The 21,282-nt window shown below is 35.4% G+C and overlaps 1 protein-coding gene across 6 annotated transcripts in view; it reads right to left on the reverse strand.

Annotated features, from left to right (window-relative positions):
- MEF2A (myocyte enhancer factor 2A) overlaps positions 1 to 21,282 on the reverse strand; it is a 161,552-nt gene that overhangs the window by 77,314 nt on the left and 62,956 nt on the right. For all 6 annotated transcript variants that reach the window (XM_023220884.3, XM_023220885.3, XM_023220881.3 and 3 more), the window contains exon 3: positions 11,893 to 12,088. In XM_023220884.3, the coding sequence (XP_023076652.1) occupies positions 11,893 to 11,946 (54 nt within the window). In that variant the 5' untranslated portion in view covers positions 11,947 to 12,088. The remainder of the gene's footprint in view (positions 1 to 11,892; positions 12,089 to 21,282) is intronic.

A 21,282-nucleotide genomic window follows, 5' to 3' on the forward strand; every position in this document is an offset into this window, starting at 1 on the left:
CCTCTCTAACAGAGACCCCTCCCCCACCCCGCCAAATTGTATTTACATCCCTTATACTGACTGAAAGCCCTAGAAGAGATGTCTTTTTATGCTCTGTAATCTCTCTTCGACACTGCTTTTCTTTCCCTCCCCTTCAAAAACTTCAAATATTTTGAAGCTCATGCCATATAAAAATTATGCCACCCAACAACCCTCCTTGGGGTGAGCAAGAGTTACCCTTGATCCCTCTTCTTCTAATAAGGGATGGGAAAGGAGTGCGAGGGAACTCTCTGCACTTTCTGCTCAATGCTGTTGTGAACCTAAAACTTCTCTAAAACATAAAGTCTATTTAAAAAATAGTATTTGAAAGGTCAGTAAGAATGTACTTTTGAATAATCTTTGGAATTGTGAAATAACATAAAGTTCAGCAATTTTCCCCATGGATATCTATCATATGATTTTCTTCCTATAACTTTAACTATTAGGCTAGACTTAAAATCAGTTATTGCAGTAGCTATTAAAGAAGTAGAGGATCTTCAGTATCATGAAAAGCGATTACAGCCACTAGAAATTTTTTTCACAGGCATAACTTTAATATCCTCTTTCATTACAGGTATAATACGGACATGTAAAAGCAAAACAGCAACAAAATTCACTTCACATGTACAATTCAAAGACATTTCTGTATTTTTTCAGTCTGTTTTATTTCCTATGTAGCATGATAAAATTAAACAGTAGTACGGTAGTTCAACGGCTTTCACTAAATTTAAGCAGAGTATCTGTTTTCTCCCTATAGTAACACCAAATTCATTTAACATCTACACATCTTAGCATTTAATCACTTTAATCACTCTTAATTTTATGTAGATCTAACCTCATTAATAGTCTCAAAACCTTATGTTTCCTCTGTATTTCTCAAGTGCACAAAGCACAATACTCCAGGTATTATACGACCGCTCATATATTCTGTTAGCTAGTAAATCGAATGAAAATAGAGTTGAGAACGTTCTTTAAATTTTCATTTAACAAGAAAATTTAACTAGCCAATACAATCTAGTCTGTTCAAGATATATATTTACGTGTAAATTGTGTCATATATCCAAATCACCTTTTACGAATTATCTTTGAATACTGGTCTATATTTGATACTTTAAAATTCTCAGCAGGGCGCAGTGGCTCACGCCTGTAATCCCAGCACTTTGGGAGGCTGAGGCGGGCGAATCACGAGGTCAGGAGATCGAGACCACTCTGGCTAACAATGCGAAACCTCGTCTCTACTGAAAATACAAAAAATCAGCTGGACGTGGTGGCAGGCACCTGTAGTCCCAGCTACTCAGGAGGCTGAGGCAGGAGAATGGCGTGAACCCAGGAGGCAGAGCTTGCAGTGAGCCGAGATTGTACCACTGTACTCCAGCCTGGGGGACAGAGCAAGACTCCGTCTCAAAAAAAAAAAAATTTCTCAATATAAAACAGATACAAGTAAAAAAAACCTCAACATCTGTTGGTGTACTTGTTTTTACAAACAGATTTGGGAACAAACAAAAACAAAATAGAATACAATGGAGGAAAGCAATAAGGAAAGGAATGAAAAAATACTATCACTTATGACAAGAGTATTAGGCCTAGAAGATTAGATTATAACAAAATATAACAAGTCACAAAGCAAGAAAACAAGCTGCTAAGAGTCTACATTTTGCCTCAATTTTAGTGTTTTCAGTTCAAAAGAAGTTTTTGGTTGTCATACAGAGATTTTCCTTCTACATATAGCTAAGACATCTAAAAGTGAAAAATCAGTAAAAGCCAACTAATTAATTAGTACCGTGTTAATTACTAATTTTACAATATAGCCACGTTTTAGTTCATAAATTTCACATGAAAGAGGTAACGTAATCTAAAATTAGGCTACAGAATACTAACTACATAATTAAAACTCAAGATTCAACTTTATTATTCTAATATTTTTAAACTGATGATTTTAATTACATTAAAATGATGTAAATTCTTTATATAAAGAAATCACAAAATTTAGTTTTAAATTCAAAATGGAATAAAGTCGTGTTTACTCCTCTCTACTCCTCTAAAAACATGCATACGTACACATACATACATACATAATAAAAAAGAGACTGGCCTTTCTTCAAGGAAAGTAAGAATCCCAAACTACAAATTTTCATCTGCCAGATTTGATGAAACTTAGATGAAAATGAAAGTGGATTCAGAGAATTCACACTGAGTTCTTCACAAAAGTGGCAATGTCCTCTGAGAGGATCCTCTGATTAGTGCTAGAAGATTCACAAGTGTGAGAAGTCCATGAAATAAGAATCTTGTTCTAAATGTAGAACGCCAGTAAGGTGAAAACAAAGCAAATAAAGAAAATAATTTTATAGGAAAGCTATTTCTGTTAACTCATACCTAATTGCCAAAACTGTCAGAGATCACAGATCTAAAATGTGAGCTGGTATGGCTCAGAAAATAATGAGAAGAGAAAAAAAATCAAATCATAACAGAGATTTTTAGCACAATAATAAAAATCAAACAATCAAAACAGAAAACTAAAATGAATAGCAAAAAGTTGTTTGTATTGTTGACAGATAATGAAGACACCAAAAAAGCCCAGAGCAATTGGCAAAGGGAAAATATTTATTAAAAAATAAAATACAGAAAGGCCATACCATCTCTTAAAAAAAGTGACAAGGAATAATCAAATTCATGGCATATTCAGATTAAGTTACTGAATGTCAAGGTCAAAGAAAGAATATCGTGTACACCAAGGAAGGAAGTGGGTCACTTTTAAGAAGGGAAAAAACTCAGTCTGGTGTTAGAATTCTGGCAACATTCAAAATCACAAGACCAAATCTCTACGATGTTCTGGGGAAAATAAATAGGGCCTATACCCAGAACGTTAGACCTAGCCAAGTTAGACTTCAAGTATAAAGACAATAAACATTTTCAAACTTAAAAAAACTCAGGAAGTATAACACCTACAAGCCCTTGTTAGGGGCCAAAAAAAAAAAAAAAAAAAACAACAACAAGCATTACTTGCTGAAAAGAAAAAGTCATCTGAGTAGAATATAAGTTGAAAAAAGTTCAATGCTGCACACTCAGCTTCTAAAACAAAGATACTGTGTGGCTGTGAGTCGGTGCTAAAAAAAATTTGTTGAATAAATCTGTAAAGGAATAATGAAAAAACAGTGAGAAACTCCAGAGGTTATGCTGGAAAATGTACGGGGTAATGGGTATGGAGGCTTGTATTCTGGAGAAGAAATTGGCCAGTGGGATTATGAGAAGACAATTTTTTTTTTTTTTTTTGGAGACAGAGTCTCACTCTGCTGCCCAGATTGGAGTGCAGTGGCGTGATCTCGGCTCACTGCAAGCTCCGCCTCCCGGGTTCACACTCCATCCTCCTGCCTCAGCCTCCTGAGTAGCTGGGACTACAGGCCCACCCTGCAACGCCCGGCTAATTTTTTGTATTTTTTTTTAGTACAGACGGGGTTTCACCGTGTTAACCAGGATGGTCTGGATCTTCTGACCTTGTGATTGACCCACCTCGGCCTCCCAAAATGCCGGGATTACAGGCGTGAGCAACCATGCCTGGCCAAGAAGACAAATTTTTAAAACAGCAGTTTGGGTTCAACTTGTGCTTCTCACCTCTGCTGCTTGGAACACTCAATGCCTGCCACATCACAAGAGAATTAGCAGCCATGCTGATGCAGACAGACGCCCTCCAGAATAAAACCTGAGCAATACAGAAGCTCTGCTGGAGACAGGAGTTGAAGATATCAGGTAGAAAATGACTAACCTCTGGCAGTGTGACTTCTCAACCATTCTTACTCAGAACCTCCAAGTTTGGTGGATTACCAGGTAAATAAAGTATCTTCTTCCAATGTTCTTTTCCCTGGGGGGCTCTGTGTGGAGCTGCAATCAGAGTTCTTGGCGGATACTATGACTTTTGTGATGGCTAGGGCCCTCTAACAAATTTATATGATCAACTAGGATCATGTAAACTAGTACAAACATATCCAAGATCACAGGGAATAAAAATCAACTAGACTGGTGAGTTAAGAGATGTAACAAACTAGATAAAAAACCAATATCCAACCTTTTATACTATCTATAAAAGACATACCTAAAATATAAGTAAACAGTAAGGATGAAAGTTAACACAGAGTTCCAGACCTATCAAGAAAATACTGGCTGGGCGCCGTGGCTCACACTGTAATCCCAGCACTTCGGGAGTACCAGGCAGGAGGATCACTTTAGCTCAAGAGTTTGAGACCAGTCTGGGCAACATGGTGAGACCTCATCTCTGCAAAAAGTACAAAAACTAGCCAGGCATGGTGCACATACCTGTAGTCCCAGTTACTCTGGAGGCTGAAGCAGGAGGATTGCTTGAGCGCAGGAGGTCAAGGCTGCAGTGAGCCATGATCATGCCAATGCACTCCAGCCTGGGTAACAGAGCAAGACCCTGTCTCAATAAAAAAAAGAAAGAAAAGAGGGGAGGGGAGAAAGGGAGCGAAGGAAAAAAAGGGAGTAAGGAAGGAAAAGAAAAAAAGAAAAGGAAAGGAAGAAATGTGTAGCTATATCAAGGTGAGGTAAGGTAGATTTAAGACAAACACGCCTTACTGAGGATAAAGATGGTCAATATGTATGGCGAAATTCGCCAAGAAGGTACAACAACTCTAAATATGTGCAAGCCTAATGAAATAGTCCCAAAATGTGTAAAAACAGTATGTATTAAACGAATAAAATATACAGAGAAATTGACAAATCCACCATTGTGGTGAGTACAATTATTGATAGATCTCAGTGAATGAAAAACAAAAGTCACAAAGAATACAGAAGGTTTGAACACAACAATGAGAGTGATCTGAAAGATATATGGAGACGCATGCATCCAACAATTAAAGAATACATATTTACCCAACTCCACTTGGAACATGTAAAAAATCAATCATGATTTAGGAAATAAAGTAAGTCTTAACACACTTAAAAAGGCTCACAATCTACGGAAATAAGGGCAATATAAACCACTATAAAGCACTGTGATAAGCCCTGTCATAAAAGTGTTTACAGAATGTTTTGGTAAAGACTGAAAGATACTATCTGAAACAGAGACAATACATATAGAGTATCCAGAATATGTAAAGAACTGAGAGAAAAAAATCAAAACCAACAACCCAGCACAAAATAAGCAAACCACAAAAACAGGTTGCATTTCACTTTCCTAAGACCAGAAAAAACAATAAAATAAAATTTAAAAAGGGACAAAGACAGAAAAAACAGAGTTTTAAAAGAAAAGAAGACAAGACAGAAAGAAAGAAGGAAAGGGAAAGTATATGGGCAAATAGGAATTCTCATACTAACTTACTACAGTGTATCTAGTACAATCACTTCGGAAAGCAACTGGAAAACATGGTAAAGGTGATGATGGACATACTCAGCCTAGCAATTCCTTCTAAAAGTATTTATCACAGAGCAACTTTTACCCATGTATAAAGAGACAGGTTGACAGATGTATACTGCAACACCATTTATAACAGTAAAAATTAGGAACAACATTAATTGTTCTTTGATAGAAGTATTGATGAATTAAGAATATTTATTCCTACAACTAGCTGTACTGAATGAATAAAAGCAGATGGATCTAAAACACTACATTGTGTGCAGATGAAAGCAAGTACAGATGCAAACGTCATTATATAAAACTTTAAACCCATGTTGAAACAATATTAAATAATACCTGTAAAAAAAAAAAAAAAACAAAGAAAATACAATGTAAATTCATGACAGGGGTTATCATGATTAGGAAAGTAGGAAGAGACTAGGAAAAATTATAAAGAGGACAGTAAATCTCTAATTTTTTTCACTTTATAAATAAAAATAAAAATATATAACAAATGTGTCAGCACTGACCCTTTTGGATAATGAATATAGCAATCCCTGAAGTACTGTTCTCTGTATTCTACCTTTGGAACCTTTAGAAAAAAAATTTCTTTCTAAACTGCTTTCTTTTTTTTTTTTTTTTAAGTATATAAGGATGTCTGCTTCTAGGTTAAAGGGAGTAGTTGTTGCAAGTCCATAGAACCCACTGAAATCAACTAGTAAAACAGAATGAAATATAGCCAATATCTGTTTAAAGATATCAGAAAGCTGCTGAAGCAGGAAGACTGGAGATGCTAAGATTCTATAATATCTTTCACATACAAGGTCTGAAGACTCATTAAAAAACCACTAGACATGTCAAAAGACTGCATCATATAATTGAGAACAAAGAGAAAAAGGGATCAGATATGGACCTACAGGTAATCCAGATATAGCTGTTAGCAGACATGAACTTAAAGATAACAATGGCTAATATTTTTTAAAAATAGTTTTAAAATGGAAAAAAATGCATGAAAAGATGGGCTATTTCACATAAAAATGAAAAATCAAAAAGAAATTCTAGAATTGAAACTATATTATCAGAAATTAAGAACTTATTAGGCTGTTTCATCAGTTAATTTTAAAAAGCAGAGAAAGGCTTACTAGAAAATAGATTGCTAGAAAATAAGTAACTAGAAAACATTCAAACTGAAGTACAGAGGAAAAAAGGAGTAAAAAATACAGGAGGACAAAATACATAAGAAATGTATGGGACACAAAACAGTTATATGTAACTAGAATCCCAGAGAAGGAAAAAAATAGGACACAAGCAATATCTGAAGACACATGCCCCTTGTGGGTCCATCACAGTAAAAATGTATATTAACAAAGGAAAAGCAAAAGGCTTCAAAGCAACAAAACAAAAAAAAGCACATTATCTTTAAAAAAAAAATTTTTTTTTTAAGATCAAAAGCTGGCCTCTCAACAGAAATGAATGGAAGTTGGAAGACAACTGCTTCAAAGTACTAAGAGAATAAAACTGCCAATCTAGAATTCTACAACCAATAAAAACAGCTTTCAAAATGATGATACAACTAAAAAACAATTAAAAATTACACAAAGGATTTGAATAGACATTTTTCCAAGGAAGATATATAAATGTCCAATAAGCACATGAAAAGATGCTCAACATCATTAGCCATCAGAGAAATGCAAACTAAAACCACAAGTACCAGTTTATACCCATCACGATGGCTACAATAAAAAAGATAGGGCTGGGGGCGGTGGCTCATGCCTGTGATCCCAGCACTTTGGGAGGCCGAGGTGGGTGGATCAAGAGGTCAGGAGATCGAGACCATCCTGGCTGACACGGTGAAACCCCGTCTCTACTAAAAATACAAAAAAATTAGCCAGGCGTGGTGGTGGGTGCCTATAATCCCAGCTACTCGGGAGGCTGCAGCAGGAGAATGGCGCGTGAGCCTAGGAGGTGGAGCTTGCAGTGGGCTGAGATCCCACCACTGCATTCCAGCCTGGGCAAAAGAGTAGGACTCGGTCTTACACAGGAAAAACAAACAGACAAAAAGACAGACAGACAATAACAAGTGTTGGCTGGGATGTGGAAAACCTAGAATGCTGACACATGGCTGGCAGAATGCAAAAATGGTGCAGTCACTTTGGCAGTCTGGCATTTCTCAAAATGTTAAACTCAAGAGTTACCATGTCATCTAGCAATTCTTAAGTACACTTTTATATACTTAGCAGCAAATATGCAGAAAATAAAATTTGAGAAGAAATGTAATAATGCTTTAGAAAATCAAATACCTACTAATAAATATAACAAAAAATGTAGAAGACTTATTTTGAAAACTATCAGCCATTAAGGAGCGAATTAATGAAAACCAAATGAAATATAAACATGTTCATAGATTATAAGACTTGACACTGTAAAGATTTCAATTCTCCCTAAATAGATCCATACATCCAGTGGGAAAAAAACCCCTAAATTCCAGTAGGTTTTTTGTTTTCTTAAGTGAACACTGACACTTGATTTCATTTGGATATTCTGAAAAAGATCAAGAATAGTCAGCTGGTTCTGCAAAAAAAAAGGTGCAGAACTACACTACCAGATATCAAATTATAGTAATTAAAACAGTGTAGAATTAAGCCAGGATATACAAATAATCAAATGGAACAAAATAGAGAATTCAGAAACAGTTTCACATACATACGGTTATTCAACTCATGCTAAAGGCAACTCTGTCATACAGTGAGGAAAGGATGGTTTTTGCAATAAATTGTACTGGGACAACTAAATATCCATCTGGAAAATAACAAATTCTGACCCCTACACCTCAAACCAAACACAAAAATAAACACCAAATGGATAACAGGTCTAAAACATGAAAGGTTAAAAAAAACAAGAGTTCTTACAGAAGAAAGCATAGAAGAATAGCTTCATGGCCTTATGGTAAGTAAAGATTTCTTAAACGTGACACAAAAGGCACTAGTCATAAAGGAAAGGGGAAAAAAAGGTAAATGGGAAACCATTAAAATATTACTGATTTTTTAAAACATTAAGAAAGTGTAGGCCTGGTGTGGCGGCTCATGACTGTACACCTAGTGCTTTGGGAAGCCACGGCAGGAAGATTACTGAAGGCCCAGAGTTCCTGATGATTCTGGGCAAAACATCATCTCTACAAAAAATAAAAGAATGGTACCTGCCTGTAGTCCAAACTACTCAAGAGGTGAAGATGAGAGGATCATGTGAGCCCAAAAGTTTGAGTTACAGTGACCTATGATCACACCACTGCACTCTAGCCTGGGCGTCAGAGCAAGACCCTGTCTCTAAAATAAAATTTTAAACAAGAAAGTGAAAAGGCATAGTTTTAGAGTTAATATTTATAATGCATATCATGGACAAAACACTCATCTGATTATATAGAATGCATATTAATAATAAAAAAGCAGACAGCCCATTAGAAGAAAACAAAATGAAGTGAATAGACGAGTCACAAAAGAAGATATATATCTAAATGGCCAATAAAAATATGAAAAAGTGAGCACCTTCATTAGACATCATGGAAACTTAAGATTAAAGTAAATTACTATTGCTCACCTACCAGAATGACTAAAATGAAAAGGACAACACCCAGTATTGCTCAAGACTGGAGCAGCCAGAACTCTTACACACTGCCAGCAGAGTGTAAACTAGTAGAACTACTTTAGAAAACTTCTGTCAACTACTAACCAAATGTATAACTTTATGACTCAGCAATTGCACTCCTATTTACCCAAGTGTTCATGTATACTATCGAGAATATTCAAAATTACAGCCTTCATAATAGTACCAAAGTAGAAAGCAATCCAAATGTCCATTTACGATAGAAAAAAGTAAATACATAAATTGTATTCTATTGACACAATAGGTCATCATCAATGAAAATGTACAAGATATATTTACATATATCTACATGCAACAACATTGATAAATTTCACAAATGTAATATTGTGCAAAAGAACACACACTGTTCATATAAATTCAACAACAGATATAATTAATCTACAGTGTTACAAGTCAGAATAACGACTTTCCTTGGGGCAGGGGGAAACAATTGGAGACAGGATAAACAGTGCCTCTCGGGTGATGCTCTGGGATATGCTGACTACATGGTCTTGTTCTTTGTGCAAAAATTCACTGAACCACACTCTTAGGATTTCTGAATTTTTCTTAATCTTATACTTTAATACAGTTTACTTTTTAAAAAGTGTTTTAGATAAGGAAGGACAAACATAAGGTTTCACCAGAAGCTTCTATGTTTTACTTCTGGTGAAACATAAGGTTTCACCAGAAGTAAAGTGAAGCAGCTCTTTAAGTGTATGATACTGTCACTCCTCTACCACCCACAAGATTGTGTAGAGTTCCAATGATGAAGTGTGATTTTTATTTTGCTAATTCACACCTGTAATTCAAAACTCTTATTTGCTACTACCTCCTCCAATAAATAGTCCCTAAATCACTCCATCAGAAGTTAGTGGTTTCTTCTATAAACTTCTCCCAGTATCTGAGATTACTTCTATTTGCCACATATTTAGAGCTCCTGTGTAGGCTATATATTTTTAGTGAGTTTCCAGGACCTAACACAGTCTCTTGGGATATCTGAATCTGGACAAATAAATGACATCTCTTTTCTTCTGCAAATATACACTTCTTCTCCCTTTCATGAAGAAACATGAAACTTTTAACTCAAATTCTAAAATCAATAAAATTAAGATACTCTTTTAGTTTGTGACAAATTGTTTCTGTGTCTAATTTAACCTGAAAAATAAACTTTCCAATTATTTCTTTTATGTCTTTTCTCCACTCTTTGCTGAAATTACCTGAGACAGAAATTCAGATAGTCCTTGTCCCTTCTGGCAGCTAGGCAAGAAGCTGACACAGCAGCTAAGTCCAACGTAAGAACAGGCTCACATTCTAGTTGCTTAGCGGCAGTATCCATCTTTTTGACAAGGTCATTTCCTCAACTCAAAAAGTTCCATTACACAGTCACCTACACATTCCTAAGCTACTCTTTCCCTCTAAAAATGTAAATCCCTTCCATAGGTAGGTCCAGTTTAGCTATGTCCAATTTAAACATGACTATCTACAGAATAATGAGGGCTCAAGAATTTTATGTGTCCTCCAGTTCTCTGCTTGTATGTTATTCCCCAATAAACCCTATTTTATATGTATACTGCATATATTCATGAAGCAGGTCCCTATGCCTCCTCTATACTTCCTAATCCTCAGATTGTGAAGGGAAGATAATTTGCAGCCTTGCTTGGAATCATTCCTTTGGAATAATAGCATGGACAGTTTACCAATCTTTCCTATTGTAACAACCTTCATAATGAATCATACTGTGTGGGCCTTATGTCTTTGTTGAACAATCTTCATGAGTTGAAACCAGGGCCTCCTCTTTAATTCAGTCTATGGGCAACCCTCATCACTCCCAGCAACTTCCTTACAGGCTGCTCAGTTGAGTTTTATCTCCAATTATATCTATATTCCAGTGAATTACTACTCAGATTCTGCAGAACACATCTTCAGTTTTGTTCTGTTCCTGGTAAACTTTCTGAAACCACCTGTTCTTGAAACTTTTCCTGATATGCAACTTTCCCAGAGACAGCATCTCTCCAGTAGTTCCTTTATAATATGCTATGAAATGATTTTTCCTTCTTTCTTCTGAACTAAGGAGTTGGTAAACTTTTTCTAAAAGTGCCAGAGAGTAAAGATTTTAAGCTTATGGACCATATAGTTTCTGGGGCAACTACTCAATTCTGTTGTTATAATGCAAAAGCAGCCATAGACCATATGTAAATGAATGAGCATAACTGTGCTCTAATAAAACTTTATTTACAATAACAGATGGCCAGCCCATGGGCCATAGTTTGTTAAGCCAACATTAGACACTTAAAACTTCTGGCCTCTTCATATGCCAGCATCATTATAATTACCTTGAGAATCTGTAATTTACCCACACTGGTACCATAAAATAACTTCAATATATTTTATCAATTAAAACTGAGGTACATACATAAATTTATAAATATTTGCAATAAGTATAAAAAAATTCTCATTATATATTGGTTAACTAGAAAATTTAACTGACTAGAACATTCACTGATAATCATAGTTAACTTAGCTACTACCTAATTATAAAAATAGATAACTTAAAAATAATCAATATAAAAAGACTAACAGTCAAATATATAATCAAATACACAGAAGACTAAGTATCTTATGAAAAATCTATACAATGGACAGTAATGGTGGGGACTGTGGTGATTTTACTCTTGAGTATCTATGTTTTCTGTGACATATATCTATAATAAGGAAGTCTCTTTAAAGCAGATGATGAAAAGACACAATTTTATGATTGTTAGAATTTTTCATTTAATCTGTAACTAAAAATATTTAGACTTTAAGTTTAAGAAAAACCCAACCATTCTGTCCTAGGTTCTTTTTTTAAAAGAATATTTATATCAATTAAATAAATTAAAATTTTCATTTACCTGTCGGTTCCTTTCATCCATTATGCGTGTGATTTGTATTTTCTTCCGCCCCATTTTCAGTCACCTTTCCTTATTTCCTTATATTCCAAATATTTAATTCAAAAGCTAATTTTCTTCAATACCCTAATGCATCGTACACAGCTTCTATTATTTCAGCTTCTAGTCCAAGGGGTACAGCTGAAATTTTCTACAAGATCTAAAAGAAAACACAAATTAGAAGATTTAAAATCTGTGAGTTTACAAATCACGTAAGTGTTATACAAATTTCAAATTTGCTTTTACACTGCACACAGCATTATTAGTTGAAATTTCTGGTTATAAAAAATTAGTAAATAAGTTGAAGTCTTGTTAACTTTACCCCTAAAATACCTCTTGAATCTCTTTGTGTCTCTAGTTCTGGTTAAACTAATGCAATAATAATGTTTGAGGTTTTCTCAATGTATATAATAATAGCAACAAGAGCCAAGCCTTACTGAAATTCTTCTATGTACTAGGCATTTTCCTAAGTATGGACATGTCTTAACTCATTCAATCCTAACAGCAATCTGTAATTATTACCTCCATTTTATAAATAGAGACACTGAGACACAGAAAAATTAAGCAATACGCCCAAGGTCACATAGTAAGGGGCACAGCTTGGTGTTATAAACTCAGGGAGTCTGGTTCCAGCACTTCTGTTCTTAACAACACAGAATATCCTTAAAAACTTCTGATGACCTCCATACCAAACAATGAACTAATCTGGATAGCCCCAATCTGTCTTTTCAAATTCTTGCAAATTGCCCTAGCCTCCAGCCAAATTACTATTTGTCAATTCACAAAGCCACTATATATTTTCATAAAAACATGCATTTAAATGAAACATTCCTTTGGCCATTTAATGAACACCTCCTTATCAGTCAAGGTTCAGTTTGCACACCACTTTCCAGATGAAGTGAAAATCTATTTCCTTTGGTAGAATAAACCACAGCAACTTTGTGTGTGTGTATAAATTCCAAGTCTGCTTTCCTTTAAGACTGTGAATCCTTCAAGACTTAAAAAATCTTTCAAGTGTTTTTTATTTCACTTACGATGTGTAGCAGGATGACTGGAAATGATATAGTTTGTCATGTTCTGAATGATGGCTGTGTCATTTTAAAAAGCTAGTGCTTTCAGACTTATATAATAAAAATATGAGGAGATAGAGGAATGAATGCTATAATACAACAGTCATAATAATACATTCCCATGGGAATTTTATGCAAGTATTTTTAATACTGTACATGTGTATCTATAAAACTTCAATTGTACTGTGCAAATCCAGTGTGTGATTAAATCTGGCTTTTGCTCAATCAAAAGCTATGAGCCTTTCATTACTTCTCATTTCCAGCACTAACAAAAGCACAGCATTTCTTATTTATCTTCCCTCATTATTTTATTTCTTCATTCATACAAATATTAGTTGATCATCTATTAACAACTGACTGATAACCTATTGTTCACCTACTTCTCATCAATGTACTTCCAAACACTGAACTATGCACAGAGGATAACGTGGCCAGAAAAAAAAAAAAGGAAATGATTCCTAATCTAGCAGAGTCTAGTAGAAGAAAAAGACATTAATCAAAGCATAATCAAATGAGTTTGCATAATTCGAAACTAGAAAGTTCATTTATCTGAATTAAATTTATGGTTCAGGAAAGGCTTCCCTGAGGATGTGCCTCATACTCCAATCCGAGTATGAGGGTATACATATTAGGCAGGGAGAACAGCATGTGCAAAAGCCCCATGACAAAAGGGAACAGGAAACATTAGAGGAACTGAAAGATGGCTAATCACTGGTGGGACCCAAACAACAGGCAGCTGTGTTGTAGAATATTTCTTTTAAAAGATCACATTGTATCCAATTCCCAATATAAAAACTTGTACTGTAGTAGGCAGGAGAAATATTAATACATTTTACTGCCGAGATAGTATTGCTAAGGCATGCAAGGTATTTTAATGGCTGTAAGATGGATACATTGTATCATCTTATATCACCTTATCTTATATCACCTAAAAAATTCTGAATTCTAGAACATATTTGGGCATTTTTTGCTTTTGACAATGGTGGAGTAGTTTGCTTCAACCTTCCTTTGAGAACAACTAGAAAAGAAAAACACAAGAGAATCTGTTTTATATCACTATAGAACTTTCAAAACTAGAGAATCTGCAGGGCGGAGATCTGGAAGAAATAGGTGATACCAGTCTCTGGACTCATCTGTCTGTAGATTCCAAAACCATTGCCCGAGAGACTGAGAAAGTTAATAGAGTTTTCAAGAGACCTGGGGGTGGACATACAAAACTTAGATTTAGGGCCTGCCAAGGAGGAATAGCCCTAGTAAACACATCAGGCATATGGACAGACTCCAAAGAACTATACTCTAGGCATAAAGGTAAACCAGAAACAGACTAGCCCACACAGGAAGAAAAGCACAGCTTTAAATCATCTCAATCACTAATTAGATTAAGGCAATCTGGGCTAACTACTCTTATCAGCCTAGCTGTATACCAGTAGCAAAAGTAATTCTCAGCAGAAAGATAGCATCATCTAGAAATTCATATTTTTTTCACGTTTCATATAAATGTCTAGAAATCAAAATATAACCAGTCAAAACCCAAATGAAACCAAGATTTTAAAAATGGCAATAGAAACAAATTCACAGTAGATCCAGATAATGGTGTTATCAGAAAAAAGTTTAAAATAAGTTAAACATTCAAGGAATTAAAAAGTAAAATTAAGAATTCTAATAAACAAAAAGTGGAAAACATGAAACAAAACATACAATTTTGAAAAAGAAGTGATGGATGGTTTTAATAATACTTTAGACACAGCTGAAGAAAGAACCCAGAAGATAGGAAAGAAGAAAACACCTAGACTGAAGCACAAAAAGAGAATAAGAAATATAGACAAGACTGAGAAATTACAGCACATGGAAAACGGATACAAAATACATTTAACTGGAGTCTCAGAGGGGAGGAGAAAACATATAAGCAAGAAAAAAATACCTGAAGACATAAGACATAATAGCTAGGAACTTTCAAAACTGACCAATGAGACATCAAGCCACAGATTCAAGAAGCTCTATCAATCCTCAAGCAAAATAAATACAAAGAAAATCACACTTAGGCACATCAAAGGGGAGAGGGGAAGAAGGAAAGAAAGAGGGGAGGGAGAACAGAGGGACAGGGGCAAGAGTGGGGGACAGAGAAGAAGGTCCCCCATCCCCATAGATTTTTTTTTTTTTTTTTTTTTTTTTTTGAGACAGACTCGCTCTGTCACACAGGCTGGAGTGCAGTGGCGTGATCTTGGCTCACTGCAACGTTTGCTTCCCAGGTTCAAGCAATTCTCCTGTCTCAGTCTCCCAAGTTGCTGGGACTACAGGCGCCTGTCACCACGCCCGGCTAATTTTTTGTATTTTTAGTAGAGACAGGGTTTCTCGGAGTTAGCCAGTGTGGGATACGATGAGGTTTCTCTTCAAATAACACGTTCAGTCTTTTATTCTTTAATTCATAGTACCCCCCCGAAGCCTTTTCCCCTTTTTCTCCTTTTTGCCTTTGTGAGATGCCCAGGCATGCCACAGTAGCAGGCATTATCAGTACCAGCTCACATTCCTTTCCTGATTTGGAAAGAGGACTAACTTTCAAGGTCATTACAGACACCCCTTCCCCTTTCCCCTCCACTTTCTTTTACGTGCCCATCTTATCTAAAAAAAATCAAATGTTTAGCTAACCGGGATTAGTTCAGATTGTACAACCCCACCCCAGCCAATAGGGAAAGGGTACAGGGGCAGGTCTTGCGTCAGGAATAAAGGCTCTCATGCCCCTTTGTTCAGGTGTGCTCTCATGGCGACTGGCCAAGGAAGCCCCCAAGCCCCCCTCTGCGCAGAAGTAAAATTGCTTTGCTAAGAATCCTTTGTTAGAGTGTTCAATTTCCTTAGGATTCTGAGTGTTATTCCTAAAACCAGGATAGTCTCAATCTCCTGACCTCATGATCCACCCGCCTCAGCCTCCCAAAGTGCTGGGATTACAGGCGTGAGCCACTGCGTCCGGCCAGACAGAGTGATCTTACAAGCAATCAGAAAAAATTTAAAAGATTAACTTTAAGAGGCAACAATAAGAGTTATAGCTGGCTGACTTTCCCAAATAATAAAAGCCAGAAGACAATGAAATGATGTCTTCAAAGTGCTGGTGGGGAAATGCCAAACTAAAATTTTGTATTTGACAGAAAAAAAAAAAAAATCCTTCTGAAATGAAGGCAAAATAGAGAGGCAACTTTAAGGCAAACTAACAGTTTGTTGTCAGGAAATACTGAAGAGACTTTTTCAAGTAGAAAGAAAAAAGAACCCTAAATGCAGCTTGGATAAGCACAAAAAATGAAGTGCAATGAACAGGGGTGAGCAAGGTTAAGTGAATAATTCCAAAGGAATACTGACTAAAAAGTAATACCTTGTGGGACTTCTAATGCTACAATACATAACAGTAACAGTACATAATAGGGGAGGATAGCAAAATGAAATAAAAGTGTTCTAAAATCCTTTCATTGATTAGGAAGTGGAAAAAACACTCATTTACTTTAGACTTCAGTAAGTCAAGGATGCATGTGGTAATCTCTTGGGTAACCATGGCAAGAACAGTAAAAGTACAAATAGTTAAGAGGAGGGAAAAAAATGGATTAATAAATAACCCAAAAGAAGGCAAGAAAGGAAAGACAAATAGAAAGCAAACAGGGAGATGACAGATTAAATACAAATATGTAAGTAATGACATTAAATATGATTAAACTAAACCTCCAATTTTTAAAAGAAGGTAATAGAAGTGGATAAAAAAACAAACCCCAATTATATGATGATTACAGAGGACACATCTTAAATATGGGGATACAGAAAAAAAGTAAAAGCATAGTGAAAGACATACCATGTAAAACACAAACCAAAAGAAAGTTGTGTGGCTATCATAGTAAACTTGAATGCAGGAGGTAGACACTAGATACATATACATGGATTGCATAGACAGATATAGGATACTTCAAAACAATAAAAGTTCAATTCACTAGGAAGATGTATCAATTCTAAATTTGAGTGTACCTAACAACACTTACAATTAGGAATCTGCTCCCGAAAATCAGATATTCTGTGTGAAAACCATAACCAGAAATTTATTTCCCATTATTTCAAGTAGGGAAAAATTATAATATGTTACATATCAACCATACTCCCCAATCATTTCTCTTTTAAAATTCAACACACAAAAAAATGCCCATTTATAGTAAATTACCACGGCTAAGGGATGTAAAATGCTTACTACATGACTTCATATGCAGTTACTTTCTCACGGCTTTTTTCCCTTCTCCACAATTTAACACTTCCTCAACTTTTTTGTGCATTCTACAAATCTAAGCAAAAATAAGGGCTAAATACGAAAGGCGATTAGGAAAATGTTCAGGACAAACACACATGGAAGACAACGACTCAAAGGCTTCTAATATTATAACGTCTTGCTTATTGCCAGCAACATCAGAGATGTACATTCCCTTTGCATGCTTCAAAATGCCTGAACATGATTCTAATATTCTACAAACTATACTTGGAATATAATTTGTGACTTTTCCCATACACCAGTTTGTTAGACTACTGAGTTTTGCAATGTAAAAATATACTTTTCCTAAATAAACTTCAGCTAAGAAACAGGGTATGCCTATATATAAAGCCAACACCAAAAAAACTAAGTCAAGTCTACAATTATAGCAAGTCAATTTTTTTTTTTTTTTTTTTTTTTTTGAGATAGAGTCTTGCTCTGTCACCCAGGCTGGAGTACAGTGGCGTGATATCGGCTCACTGCAACCTCTACCTCCTAGGTTCAAGTGATTCTCCTGCCACAGCCTCCCAAGTAGCTGGGACCACAGGGACCCACCATCAAGTTCAGCTAATTTTTGTATTTTTAGTAGAGGCAGGGTTTCATCATGTTGGCCAGGCTGGTCTCCAACTCCCACTTTTTCACTGGCCCTAACCCACTTCACGTTCCTTACTATCCTCCTTAACCAGTTTAATTTTCACACCCTCACCTCCTTTTGGCTCCAAAGCCTTGCCTCCATTTTGTTGCAAAACCTGACCCCTGAAGACCAGCTTCCATGTAGCTAAATATGGTTAGATGAAAAAAAAAATAGCATGCTAATCAAGCCAATTAATCTCACTTTAAGTTCATGAAGGTCATGAACCTTAAACCTCAAATATTCCCTTCATACTACAATCTTCCATTTCCAGAAACTTTCCATTTCCCAATTCCTTGTTGATTATTTTATGCCATATTCTCTCTGCTTACATCTCCAACATTCATCAGTCATCTTCACTCTCAGTTAGATGACTTTGCTTGTCTTGATCCTGAGAGAAATTTAAAATGTACAAAATAATAAGCAAACCTATATTTGCAGAATTTCAGAAGTTTCAATTTTATAAAGATGTTAATTCTCCCCAAATTAATGTACAGACTAAATGCAAATCCTATCAACATATCAGCAAGCTCTTTCTTATTGTATGTGGAAACTGATAAGCTGATTCTAAAATTCATTTGGAAATACAGAGGTGAAAGAATAGCCAAGACAATCTTGAATGATAAAGCTAAAAGACACACATACCATATAAAGCCATAAAAATTAAGATGCTGTGATTTTCCCCCAAAGAAAAACTCAAAGCTAGCAGAAAGCAGGAAATAATAAATTTGAGAGCAGAGATAAATGAAATAGAGAACAGAAAAACAACAGAAAAAAAAATCAACAAAGCCAAAAGTTGACTCTTCAAAATGATTAACAAAATTGACAAACCTTTAGCTAGACTGACTAGGAAGAAAAAGAGAAGACTCAAATTACTAAAATCAGAAATGAAAGTGGGGGTGTTATAACTTACTCTATAGAAATAAATGAGACTGTAAGAGGGTGCTATAAACAGCTATATACCAACAACTGGGATAACCTAGATAAAATGGACAAATTCCTAGAAACACAAAAGGTTTCTAGAACTACCAAGACTGAATTGCAAAGAAACAGAAAAAGAGTTGACTAGAGCAATAACTATTAAGGAGATTGAACTGGTAATTAAAAACCTCCTGACAAAGAAAAGCTCTAGACCCAATGGCTTCATTGATGAATTCTACCAAACAATTAAAGAACACGAATCCTCCTCAAACTCTTCCAAACAATTGAAGAGGGAGGAACCTTTTCTAAATCATTCTATAAGGTCAACGTTGCCCTAATACCAAAACCAAAGATACAACAAGAAAACTATAGACCAATATACCCTATGAATAGACACAAAACCCTCAATAAAATACTAGCAAACTGAATTCTACCAAATACTAAAAGGATTATAATGGTGATCAAGTAGGATTTCTTCCTGCAACGCAAGGATGTTTCAACATACTAAAATCAATGTGACACACCAACCACATAAGAGAATAAAGGGGGAAAAAAACCATGATCATCTGAATTAGTACTGAAAAAGGATTTGACAAAATACAACACTCTTTTATGATAAGAACACTCAACCAAACTAGGAAAAGAAGGAAATTACTTCATCATAATAAATACTATATATAAAAATTCCACAGCTAACATCATATTCAATGATCAAAGACTGAAAGCCTTTCCTCTAAGCAGGGATGAGACATGGAAGACCACTTTCACCACTTCTATTCAACACTGTAATGGAAGTTCCAGTTAGAGCAATTAGACAAGAAAAAGAAATAAAGGCATCCAAATTAGAAAAAAAGAAGTACAAATATCTCTGTTTTAAGATGACATGATCTCTTTTGTCCCCTAGAATCCTTTCATGAGCAAGCATGATCTTACATGTAGAAAACTCTAAAGAGTCCACAAAAAAAATGGTAGAATAAATTTAGTAAAGTAGCAAAATACAAAATCAACACACAAACCAGCTGCAGTTCTAGATATTAAAAATGAACAATATGAAGTAAGAAAATTCAATTTACAATGGAATCAAAGAGAATACAGATGCTACTTGACTTATGATGGGGTTAAATCCCTATAAACTCACCATAAACTGAAAATATCCTAAGTCAAAAATGCATTTAATACACCTAACCTACCAAACATCACAGTTTAGCCTATCCTATCTTAAACGTGCTCAGAACACTTACATTAGTCTAGTTGAGCAAAACCATCTAATACAAAGCTATTTTATAATAAAGCGTTGACTACCTCATGTGATTAATACTGTAATGAAGTACAGTTTCTGCTGAATGCATATTGTTTTCACAACAGTGTAAAGTCGAAAAATCATAAATCAAACCCCTCTAAGTCGGGTATTGTCTGAACTCAGAAAATGAAACAAGGAGGTGAAGGTGAAAAGCTTGCACACTAAAAACTAAAAAATACTTGACAAAAGAATAAAGACATAAACAAATGGAAAGATGTCTTATATTCATAGATTGCAAGATCATGTTATTAAGATATCAATACTGCCCAAAGGGATCTACAAACTCAATGCAATCTCTATTAAATCCCCATGATATTTCTGCAGAAACAGAAAAGGTCACCCTAAAACTCATATGAAATCTCAAGGGACTCCAAAGAGCCAAAATAATCTTGAAAAAGAACAAAGTTGAAGGACTCACACTTCCTGATTTCAAAATTTACTATAATGCTACAGTAATCAAAACAGTGTTGTCCTGGCATAAAGACAGACAAAAAGACCAGTGGAATAGAATAGAGAACCGAGAAATAAGCCCTCACATATGGTCAAATGATTTTCAAAAAGGATGCTAAGACCATTCAATGGGGGACAGTCTTTTCAACAAATGGTGCTGGTAAAATGGGGTAACTACCTGGAAAAGAATAAAGTTGGATGTTTATCTAACACCACATACAAAAATGAAATCAAAATGGATCAAAGATTTAAACCCAACTGCTAAAACTATAAACTCTTAGAAAGAAAACATACAGCAAAAGTTTCAAGATGTTGGATTTGGCAATAATTTCTCAGTCACAACACCAAAAGCACAATCAACAACAACAAAATAAACAAACTAGATTTTATCAAAATTAAAACTTCTGTGCATCAACAGAGAAAAACAGCAACCCCAAATGAAAGATAATAATTGCAGATCATGGCCGGGCGCAGTGGCTCATGCCTGTAATCCCAGCAATTTGGGAGGTCGAGGTGGGTGGATCACCTGAGGTCAGGAGTTCAAGGCCAGCCTAACCAACATAGTGAAATTCCATCTCTATTATATACAAAAAATTAGCACGGTTGGTGGTGCATGCCTGTAATCCCAGCTACTTGGGAGGCTGAGGCAGTAATCCCAGCTACTTGAGAGGCCTGAACCCAGGAAGCAGAGGTTGCAGTGAGCCAAGATCGC

Source organism: Piliocolobus tephrosceles, chromosome 6 (genome assembly GCF_002776525.5).
Source record: "Piliocolobus tephrosceles isolate RC106 chromosome 6, ASM277652v3, whole genome shotgun sequence".
Classification (NCBI taxonomy): domain Eukaryota; kingdom Metazoa; phylum Chordata; class Mammalia; order Primates; family Cercopithecidae; genus Piliocolobus; species Piliocolobus tephrosceles.